Source organism: Mus caroli, chromosome 13 (genome assembly GCF_900094665.2).
Source record: "Mus caroli chromosome 13, CAROLI_EIJ_v1.1, whole genome shotgun sequence".
NCBI lineage: Eukaryota > Metazoa > Chordata > Mammalia > Rodentia > Muridae > Mus > Mus caroli.
Window position 1 is genome coordinate 48,852,908 of NC_034582.1, and position 11,196 is coordinate 48,864,103.

At 49.6% G+C, this 11,196-nt stretch overlaps 1 protein-coding gene across 1 annotated transcript; it reads right to left on the reverse strand.

Annotated features, from left to right (window-relative positions):
• Positions 1–903: 903 nt before the first annotated feature.
• On the reverse strand, positions 904–6,376 carry LOC110307675 (spermatogenesis-associated protein 31E1-like). Its single transcript, XM_021179918.1, has 4 exons — positions 6,082–6,376; positions 5,494–5,545; positions 4,919–4,982; positions 904–4,645 (listed from the first exon to the last, which is right to left on the reverse strand). Exons 1-4 carry the CDS (start codon positions 6,277–6,279, stop codon positions 904–906), a joined length of 4,056 nt encoding a protein of 1,351 aa, XP_021035577.1. The 5' UTR covers positions 6,280–6,376.
• Between the last annotated feature and the right edge of the window lie 4,820 nt (positions 6,377–11,196).

Sequence of the window (11,196 nt, forward strand, 5' to 3'; positions counted from 1 at the left end):
GTGCCGTGAGACAATTAACCTTCCGTGCTTCCTGGGCTTGTTTCCAGGCACTGGAAAGGTAAAGAGCTCCTCCAGCCTGTGGTGGAGAGCCAGGGGTGAGGCCACTGGGAGTCCACAGTCTGCACTGGGAAGGCAGGGGCTGCGCCTGCATGGAAACATTTAGGGCATCCTCATGCTGCGTGGCCTCCTGCCTTGACTTTTCTACCCCCCTCTGTAGGCTCATTCATGCCCCACATCTGGAAGGGTATTGTAGATACATTGGAGTCTACAAAGGAATGGCAAATGACCAGGGGCCCTAAAACCCTCAGCAGACCCTCTGTAGCCCCCACCCTCAGGTACACGTGTAGTTCTGTAATGGCCACCACTCTGGAGTTGAAGGTAGACACTGGGCAGTATGAGCACTGCTTTGTCATCTGGGCTGAGCTGAAATGGCCTGAAGGGACTCAGCTTGTTGACAGCCTCATCAGGGTAAGTAGGAGTTCCTAGGATAGGAGTCCTTAGCAGGATATCCATGTGATTCTCCTGCTTTGAACTCAAGGCTGTCACAGGACCACCATCCTCCCTGTGATCTGCAAAGGCACTGGGCTCACTAGTGTGTCTGTGTACCCAGCCACACAGCTGACCCAAAGTTCAGATTAAAGCAGATCAGAAGACATGGTGAAGTGGTCCCTGGGGTGGGGTCCCTAGGGTGGGGTACCCATGAATTTAAAAGACTTCCTTACCACAGTGATAGAACTGGAGATGGTGGAGACTTCAAATACCACTAACCCCTACCCGTGGAGCCATGTCCCCTCCAGAGAAAACAGGGATTCACAGAAGCCTACCCTGAAAACAAGAGTCATTTGCACTCAGAGATCTTTTTTTTTTTTTTTTTTTTTTTTTTTTTTGGAAAAAAACTAATTTTTAATGGGGACATTCACTTCTACAGAGACAGTGCCGGGGACAGTGGACAGGAATGCCTGGGACACACAGTAGCTGGACCCTGTGCTGACAGGCATTATTAGCTCTGCACACAGCTTCTCTGCACAGCAGGGCCTGGCTGTTGTAGTCCATCCATTTGTGTGTGGAAGGTCGCCTGTGTACCTTGGGATTATTTCCGAGAGTTTCGCTTCTTTCTGCAGTGGCACTCCTGCGGAGACAGACATGTGGACTCACGGGAGCCTGGGGTGGTTCTTTGTGCAAACTTTTCTTTGAGGCTGATCTGGCAGGGCCAACCACCGCTTTCTCCTGTAGAATAGGCCTGACGGAGGGCATCAGGCCTTGAGCCTCAGCCACTTGTGGGGTCATGAGCACCCTGCTCATGACTGAGCCTTGACTTTGGGGCATGGCTGCTGAGGCCTTGACTTTTTGCAGGGAGTTCTCCGGCACTTGGCTTTTGGTAGTTATAGCTGACATAAAGTCTTTCATAAAGTTTTTTACCCTGCCCCCAAATGTCTTTTCTGTAAGAGGGGAGAGATTGCTTTCATGAGTATCTGCTCTGTAGGCTTGGGCAGGTCTCAACTCTGAAAGGTACAGGTCCTGCCTGGGATCCCTCCAGTCTTCCTTTTTGTCAGTTGGACCAAAGATATGGCTAGTCCATGGTTTTTCAGGTTTGGGATTCTTGGGGACATTCCCTTTTGACAAGAAAGGGTATATGTCCTTGGAGGATGTTATGCTGGTAGTGGACACCGTCTTGAAGCTAGTTTGCGGGGGCTGGGAGGCTAAGATATCAGCAGCCAGCAGGATGTCTGGGGAGCAGCCTTGAAAGCAAATGCCAGTGGCATAGTCCTGCAGGATGATGTCAGGAGCTGAATCTTCCGCATCCTGGAAAGTGGTCTGGGAAGGGGATTGTCCTTTACTGGTTTGCAGGGATTTCAGACCTCCATTGTTAGTTTGAGAGTTTGCCATCTCCCTGGTTTCCATGTTGAGTGCCCAACCACAGGACTCCTCCTCCTCCTCCTCCAGCTCCCTCGCTTCTCTGGTTGTTGCTAACTGGGAGGCCACAGTGATCTCCTGAACAGACAGCCCACGGGAGAGATCTCTGGCCACACCCTCATTCTTCCGTGGCTCACACCCACTCTTGACTAGGTTTGAACCTGGCTCCGGGTTGTCATTCTGACATCTTAGAACTTTATTGCTGGGGCTTGTGGTGCACAAGGAGGTCACATTGTCCTTCTGAACAGTTGAAGGGACCTCAGAGGGCCATAAGTTGTCATTAGGTAGAGTTCTATTTGGAAGTTGGAGGCAGAGGGCAGCAGGAGGGGTCTTTGTACCTGAAGCTGTTTTTGTTTTCAAATCCTCTTCTAAGCCTTTCTGAAAAGGTTCTCCCAGGATACTAGCTGTTTTGACAGTGGAGTCATCTCTAGAGTCCCAGCAAGTCCAAGAGGGAGTTGGGGATTGTGGAAATGGCAAAGCTACAGGCTTGCTCATGTTGAAAAGTTGTATGGTCTTGAGGCCTCTGAGGGGCAAGATCCATCTGTGCTTCACCAGGCGTCTTGTGAGATGTGTGTCCAGTACCTGCTGAGTGCTGGGATCTAGGAAGGGAAGCCCAGTAGAAGTGTCCTTGAAGGATGTCTGAGGTTCCATATTTGTTTCTGGGTTTTTAAAATTTGTCTCTGAGTTTTCCATAGGTATCTCTGAGTCTTCCATAGGTCTCTCTGAGTCTTCCATATGTGTCTCTGAGTTTTTAGGAGGGACCATTTTGCTGTCCACAGGAGTTTCACAACAAGTGCCCACAGGCACTGTACTGTCATCATAACACCCCCACTCGCTGCTGTTTCTTCTCAGTAAGCCTTGGAGCTGCTGATCTCCTGGTGCCCCTGGCTGGGGACTTGGTGAGTCACTTGGCTGTCTCACACAGCAGTTTTCCACCTCTGTCGCAGAGAGAGTCTCTAGACCTTTGCCTAGGGATCCCTCTGCGATTCTGTGCAGCTCACTCTGAGATCCTCCTGGAGACTCTGTCAGATCCCTGCATGGGTCCTTCCCTATCTGGACTATCTCTGGGTCCTTTGATGAGAGCCTATGTAGATGCTGGCTGCTTTCATCTGCCCGTGCTGAGGAACATGAAATCCCTTGATTATCTTCTGCGTGACCCATCCCTGGGAGTTTGTCCTCAGCCTTTGTCAGATCGGGAGACAGCTGGATCGTGTGGCCCCCGTGTTTCCCACAACTGTTATTCAAGCATTGTTCCCACTGCTCCTCAAGCTCAGGGTGAGAGAACTCCTCCAGGACGTGGGGAACAGATCCCTGTCCCTGGGAAACCAGACTGTTGGAAGTGAGTTGATTAAAGATTTCCTGTGACTTTTTAACCATGTCAGGTAAATCGTTCCTACTTTCTTGGTACTTCTTCAAGAGGTATTTCTCTAGGCATTGAATAGCAGGTGGGACAATAAATTGGGATCTCGTAGCTGTGGGGCAAGAAGTCTTACAATCCTTAGTTGGAGATGGATGGGGTGGTTGGCTTGGGGGAGAAGATGGGTCATAGGCCTGGGTTTTGATTTCAGACACTGGAGAACAGGGCCAGGAGAGGTTTGCAGTCAACGGTTGGGATTCAACCAAGTGTTGAAGCAAGGGCTTTGGAGAGGTGAGCTGTGAGGGTACACTTCTCTCAACTTGTATTGAGTTGTAAGTGGAGAGTCCGTTGAATAAGATGGAGGGGGGATCTAGTGGAGAGCCTGCTATGCTGACAGTCACCATAAGGGACTCACTGTGGAGAAAGGGGAGGCCCCAGAAAAGCTGCCTACAGTCCTGTTGTACGTTGTTCCCTAAGACTTTCTTGTACAAGAGCTGCTGGTGACCTGAGAACTGCTCTGGCTTGTAGGTAACGGCCTGCTCCCTGCTCCATGACTGCAGCAGATCACCCACGTAGCTCAAGGAATGGGCTGATCTATCTTTCTCTCTCCCTTTCCAGAGTTTTAGTCCGACCCTCTTGCTAATCTGCAGTTCCAGCATCTCCTGTACATCAGGATTGATGAAAGGGGGTTCTCCAGCCTCTATCAGCCTGTGCCTAGGGTCTTTCCAGAAGGAGGCCTCTTGGAAGCTGAGAGAGTGATTCTCTTGCAGGGTCTCACCCTGTGATGAGTTGGAGTGACACCAGATTCTGGCAGCTTCCTTGTACCAGAAAGTGCCAGTGATCGGCCTATTTGAGAGCTCATGGCCTGGGGTGCTTGGGATGGGAGAAGGCAAACCTGGCAGAGGTGTGCTTTGTGAGGTCACTCGTGTTTTCCAGTTACATCGAAGAGGAGGGAGAGGAGGAGGAGGGGGAGGAGGAGGAGGAGGCAGAGTCATGCTAGGATCTGTCTTGGATAGAGAGCAAGGCACTGGATCTTGAGGACAAGTTGGGGAGGTTGGTCCACATGGTGCCTGTGAAGAATGCATTTCAGGAATCAAGGTCACTGGTGGCCTAGAGGCACACATAAATGACTGTGATTCCTTAGAAGCAAGGGGATTTAGCAGGACAGGTGACAAGGTCAAATCTTTGGGCAGCAGGTGTTCCTTGAGCAGAGGCAAGGAGGCCACTAGAGGTGCATTGGTAGCCGTAGACTCCTGTGTGAGGTGCCTAGGTGGCTGGTGCTCTTTCCCAGCTTCTGGCTTAGGCACTGCTGCTGAGGTGTCACTTCTTAAGAGCTGGCAAAAGCTGATGGTGTCTGTAAGCTTTTCCAGCATGCTGTGGGAGACAGGACAGAAGGTTGCAGCTTGGAGCGATTGGGACCAGGGGGCGGGGCAGGCTGAGTGGGAAAGGCCACTTGCAGCTCATCCCAGCCACAGTTCCACACTCTGACTTGTACCAGGCCTTGTCATCTCAAATGCTAGGGCTGTGCTCACACCCCACCCACCTCCGGAGGGCCCCTAGTCCCACGATCAGCCTTAGCCCTGGTCAGAAGTGATCACATCACATGCAATGGGAGTGTGGAGCCAGAAAGCACTGGAGACTTCTCACCTCCGCAGAAGAGAAAGTAGGAACTTGTTGTCCTTCTCTTTCTTCCGACTGTAGTGTCTGTAAGCTAGAAATACAGACCCGGTTATGTTGGCGAATGGAGGGACCTGAGATCTTACCAGAGCCTGAATGGAACGTCCCTTCAGTGCAAATGAGAAATTAAACAGGAGCTCGGGCATCCCCGAACAAGGCCACAGGCCCCAAAGCACTGAGTGTAGGACACACGTGGGACAGGGCCAGAGGCTTCCATTCCCACCAAGCTCCATGGGCTTCATCATGTCCCTGTGGAGGGGAGGGAAGAATCAGGGTTCTGAAAGAGGAAAATGTCTGAGAAGCAAAACAACCAAGTTGTCTACAAATGCAGGCAGCATGGATCCACTCCTACCCACACCACCCTCCTGGCAGCACCCAATCATGGCTGTCCACAACTTCATCTGAGCACAGAGCCTGGGCAATGCCTTCAATTCTGGGTCCCTTTCCAGGAGCAGCAGCCTCAGGGCTCTACAACGCGTTTGGTGTTATCACTTGGGGACAGGGGAGATGGAGCCCCTTTCTCCAGGGGAAAGGAAGGAGCCTACCTTTCAAGGTCCTGATTTTCTTCCTGGCCTTGTTGTGGTCCCTCTTCACCACCTGACAGAGACAGATAACCATCTGCAGCCCCGCCCACTCACCTATGCTGTGGCAAAGTATGTATTCCTTTTCTCTTGAAAACCCCAAATGTGGATTATCTCTGTGAGATCCACCATGGATGTCATTAGTAAGTGTTTGCCTCCACCACCAGAAGGTTGTCAGCTCTGAGCTGCAAGGTCGTTTCCTGAGGCCAGAGGTGACTCAGGTCCTGCTCTCATATCCTGGAGCCCATCATCTCCTTCCATGAGCTCAGCTGACCAAGAAAATGTCCTGTTGACATGAGTGTTAGGAGCGGGACAGAGGAACCAGTTATTCAGAACTTTTCCTCTTTTAGGGGTGCCTATCCATTGCAGGTAAATAGTTACCTGCCCATTGAGACACAGTGCTTCTTCCTGGCCTGGGAGGTCTGAGAGCAGGTATCATGGAGCCTCCTGTCCCCTCTGTCCTACCTGTGAGTGCTCAAGCAGATTCATTCCACTGTCTGATAGATAGATGCCCTGCCAGTCTCTGTTGGTCTGGGGCTAAGGCATTCTTACCTTTTTGTAAGTGGTGGTTGTCCCTAGTGCAGGAGAGGGTGAGGTAAAGTGGAAGTAGTATATGAAAACGTGGAAGAGCCCCAGTCCACACACAAAGGCAGTGATCATGTCCATTGCCCATGTAGTGGAGCTGAGGCTTAGCCATGGGGCTGGGAGAAGTGGAAGTGCCTCGTCTATGGCATAGTCCTGGAACTCCATAAAGTTAGGTGTGTAGCTTTGTTTCTGAACTCCTGTTTTAATTTGTCATTCCTATTTAAAGAATATTTCCTGCAGTAGGGAGAGAAGGTTCTTTCACACTGTTTCTCAGACAACTGAACTCTGAGAGTTCTCTCTGGGAGTTGGCAGCTGGGCCCAGGCTTGCATCACAGAGCTCCTGATTCCCTGTCACAAAGGGGTCCTGGGGGAGTGGGGGAGGGGCAATAGGAAGAGATGGCCAAGCAATCTCCCCATCCGCCATCTTCTGTCCTCCACAGGTCTTCTGTCTTCCATAGCTTTTCCCGTCTCTGCTTCAGATTCCACTTCCACACCCTGTCAAAAATAGTGTTGCCCACTTTCCATTCCTCCTCACCCCCAAAAGGATTCTGTGGGCTTTTGAAACCTCAAAGACATCCCCAGTGACACTCCTTCAAAATGCCATACCTCCTGATCCTTCTCAAACAGTTCCACCAACTGGGACCAAACATTCAAGCAGATGAGCCTTTGGGGTTTATTCAGACCAACCACATTTCCCCCTCTTTGGCCCTCCATAGGCTTGTAGCCATATCATACAAGTAAAATGCGCTTATGTTGTAGAAATTATTATAATTATTTAAATCCTGGCCTGTGTTTCTACACCACTTTGGTATTTAAGTTCCCAGATGAAAGACACAAAGGTTTTATATTTACAATAAGCCTTTCAAGAGCTGGGCAGATGCCTACCCTTCACATGCTGTTAGAATAGAATCTACTTTCCTATCAATCCTGAGTTATTACTATTTACTATGTTTCATCTGGGCTGCCCTTAATTCCAATTGCACAGCCCTCAGGGTCACATTCTTATGGATTACCTAACCCATGGTGGCTTCTCCCTCCACCTCCTGAACTCCTCTCATGTTCCTCCTCCAACCCCAAGCCTGAAAAACCTAAACTGTTGGCTGTCGAGTTGGCTTCTTTATTTACCAATCAGAAATAACTTGGAGAGTGGGGGCAGAGTCACTCAGCATCTTAGGTCTTACTTACCTGCAGGCTCTCTCATCTCTGGGACAAGTCTTGGGGACCTGAACTTAGCATTAGAATACAAGCAGCATTAGGCTAACCCACTACACACTTAGTCAAACTCCAACAGTCCCCATAGTCTTTCACAGTTTCACTATTTTTCAAAGTCCAAAGTTTCTTCTGAGACTCAAGACAATCTCTTAATTGCAACCTCTATAAAAGCAAAATTACATATTTCAACATACAGTGATGCTGTATGTTGAAGGAGGAATACATATTTCCATTCCAAAACAGAGGAAAGGGGGTGCATAGTAAGGAAATACTAGATCAGAGTAGGACCAAAACCTATCCCGGCAAACTCCAAACGGCATCTCCATGTCTGATATCAAAAGGCTTTTCAGATCTCCCATTCCTTCCAGCTTTGGTGACTGCAACACAATTCTCTTTCTTGGGCTGATTCCACACCCTATCTGCAGCCCACCAAGGGCAAGCATCCCATGACTCTGGTCTTCAACTCTTGTGGTCCCCAACACGACCCAGGCATAGCCCTCACAGCCTCATGCAATGGCCTCTCTGGGTCTTCATGCAGGAACTCCCCTGTCCCAGGCAGGCTTGGCCTCAACAGCCTGCTTTAACCCCAGAGTATGATTCTACATCTCTCTTACTCATGGTTTTACAGCAGGAACTACACGGCCAGTGCTGCCAGATTCTTCTGCCCGCCTGGGAGAGAACCAGGGCCCTTCTTGAGTTTCGCTTGTATCACGAGCTTTGGTTTACTGTTGCCCTTTAGAAACAGCTGATTCAGGTTTTCTTCCTCAATATTTTACTTTTCCATTCACTCTACATCCTTATTACAGCCACCCTTTCTCCTCTCTTCCCAGTCCTGCCCTCACAAACCCCTCTCCCCACTACTCCCTCTCCTCCCCAGAGAGGGGGAACCCCAAGACATCCAGTCCCAGCAGGACCAGACACATCCTCTCCCACTAAGGCCCAACCAGGCAGTCCAGCGAGGGGAAAGGGATTCAAAGGCAGGCAACAAAATCTGCGACATCACCTGCTTCAGTTGTTAGTGGACCCACATGACGACCATGAGGCACGTCTGCTACCAATGTGCAGGGGGGTGGGGGTGGGGCAGGTCCAGCCCCTGCGTGCTCTTTGTGAGCCCCAGGAATGGATAATTCTTTAGTCCCTTTTACAAATTGCAGGATTAGTTTGGGTGGGAGGGCACCACTCCCTTTAGTCCATTTCTTTTTATCTTTTTCAGCACCAACCAAGGCTACAACATTAAATTTCCTGTGTTCTTTTTCTCCTCAAACTATACATTCTCTTTATATTTTTTGCTCCACTTTCTCTTTTTCATTGTAGATCTGCTAACTGTGATCTCTAATAACTGGGTTACAGAGTCAATATTAACCCGTCTTAAAAGCTCCGGTCCAAAAGTCTTCCAATGTAGCTTCAGGCGGATTCTTCAGACGAGGGCAGAAAGCAGCCTGTTTCCCCTCTCTACGATCACAAGAATTGTCTCTAGCCTAGTTTGTAAAATTAGCTTTTGTTCGTCAGATATAATTGTTGTCTCAGAGGCTTGCTGCTGAATAAGCTCGCCTTTTTCTAGACTCTGGCTGGCTGATTCAACTTAACTTTCTGACGCAAAACTCCTCTTTGTTGGGGTCTAGGAATTGCCTCACAAACCACACGGACACCAATCTCAGATGGGGGAAGAGTTTATTGAGTGTACGCCCCGGGATTGGTCAATCAGGGCCATGGTACAGATTCAGAAACTGAGCCATGATCCCTTTAAAAGCCCCAACTCCACAAACATCTGTGCCAAGCTGTTCCACCAATCAGGATTTAGGGATGGGGAGTTCCTTGGGAACATGTCTGTGTTGTACACTTACCCTGCTCCCATTGGTTGGGGTGTTCAACTGTGGCAGGGGACTAGCCTTGTCTAATATTCATGTCCTAACTTGTCTACCAGGATGGGGCTTGTCTAACATCCATGTCTTAACTTGCCAACCAGGTACCCACATACATGTCTCTTTGACTGTCAAGTAGAATGTCAGTTTCCAAGGAAGTCTTGGGAACTTAAACTTTACTGGACCACTACTTAAAATGGAAGTCCTATTCCAAATAGTTTCTTATATTGGTACATACATACATCTATATTCCTAACTATAACCTGTTCAGTCTGTATAATGGCACCTTTATGTGTGTTTTGGGGCTGACCATTTGGCACTGGACAACCAACTGGCATGCTCTTCCCTGGGAAGACTGCTTCTCCCATTCACTCCCAGCTTTCTGCAGTTAAATGCCAGCACCTGAGCTTATGGCAGCATGCACGTGCTTAGCTGGGCTCATAAAATCTAGTATATTGACGACATCAGAAAGTCAACGTCCCCTTAACCACACCACATCATTCACACCAGATGCTGGTGACTTGTTTTAACTAGTCCTTTCCCCAGCCCAACAGTGTGCCTGCCCATCTGCACCTGGCTGTGCTATTTTCTGAGTGCTTGAGAGAATTTGCTCCCCCACCCCCACCCCAACCCCATTGGTCTCCCCAGCCTTCTGTTTCTCTGTCCCTACTTCTCTGGCTTTTAGAACCTCCTGAGGGAGAGTTTTGCTGGAATACGCCTGGTATACAAACTCTTCCACTGAAATAGAACTCATAGCCCCCACGGTTATAAACATGCCTGTATCTTACCACATCCTGGCTCCAGTCACCAGTCTCTCCTCTGCCTCTTTCCTAGCACTGTAATGCCACCAGCTTCCTCACTGAATTGTCTCTGGCTGCAGCTGGCTTTTCTCCACATAGTGAATTTGAGGTTCATGGGGGCGGTTTTTTTTCCCAGTAATTGTTCTATTTTTTTCTAAGTCAGCTTCTTTCACGCAGAGTAGTTTGTGTAATGTGTAACGGGTGGCAAGTGAGCAGCTGACAGTAGCTCAGAAATGCTGCCGGAAGCTGGTCCAGGAGCCGCTGTGTTTCGCTGTAGCGTTTATACCGAGTGGGGCTCCTTCAGTAGAGAGTACACGCAGCACTCTACAGACCAGAAGCACTGTGCGCCAGGGTCTGTCTCTACACTGGGGGCCTTTGTTTGCTTTCTTTTGCTGTGATAAACACCAGGACCAAACTCAACTCAGGGAGGAGAGGGTTTTTCTTTGGCTTCCAGATTGCAGAGCATCACTGAGGGGAGTTGGGGCTAGAGTTTAAGCAGGAATCTGGAGGCAGGAACTGAAACAGAGACTACGGAGGACCACTGCTTGCTGGCTCAATCTCCATGCATGCTTTGCTCCGCCCGCTTGTTCTACAACCCAGGACCACCTGCCTGGGGGGTAGGGGATGGGGTAGCACAGCCCATAGGCCCATCCGATGGAGGCAGTTCTTCAATTGAGATTCTCTCTTCCCAGGTGACCCTATTTTATATCAAGTTATCAGAAGCTAAGCCACACACTAGGAATGAGGAGAAAGCCTGTGATTGTGCCTGTACTGTGAACTAGCTGGACTCAACAAGTGGCAGCCATCCATACCTTCTGAAGACCTTCAAGTTGCACTATGAGGACCCGATTTCCTGTAGCTGCTGTGTGCCCTGGGTGAGGCCCAGATGGGCTTGGCTTGCTGTTTAGGACAAGCCTCCAGGTCATACAGCCAGTGAGAAGAATGTGGAGGTTGGCTCCCAGCCTGTGACTCAACCCCTACATAGGGTCTCCTACTTAGCCAAAACCTAAGATATATCTTTATATGGCTTAACAACCCGTGACGTTTTTGGTTTGAGGATGCTGTGTCCGTCCTCTTGGGAGACTAGGAGTAACTGAAATGAGCAGACACCATGCTTACCCTTTTAATACCATCCGCCCTGGCCTCAGGAAGCTCCTCCCTTTATTACACTGACTGGCTTCCAGTGCTGTGTGGCAGAGGCCACGTTG

Excerpts from the sequence above, each read along its gene's own strand:
- LOC110307675 (XM_021179918.1), bottom strand. The coding sequence starts at position 6,279 with ATGGAGTTCCAGGACTATGCCATAGACGAGGCACTTCCACTTCTCCCA. Across the intron at positions 5,546-6,081 it reads CAACCACCACTTACAAAAAG|GTGGTGAAGAGGGACCACAA; the intron begins GTAAGAATGCCT and ends TGTCTCTGTCAG. Across the intron at positions 4,646-4,918 it reads CTACTTTCTCTTCTGCGGAG|CATGCTGGAAAAGCTTACAG; the intron begins GTGAGAAGTCTC and ends TGTCTCCCACAG.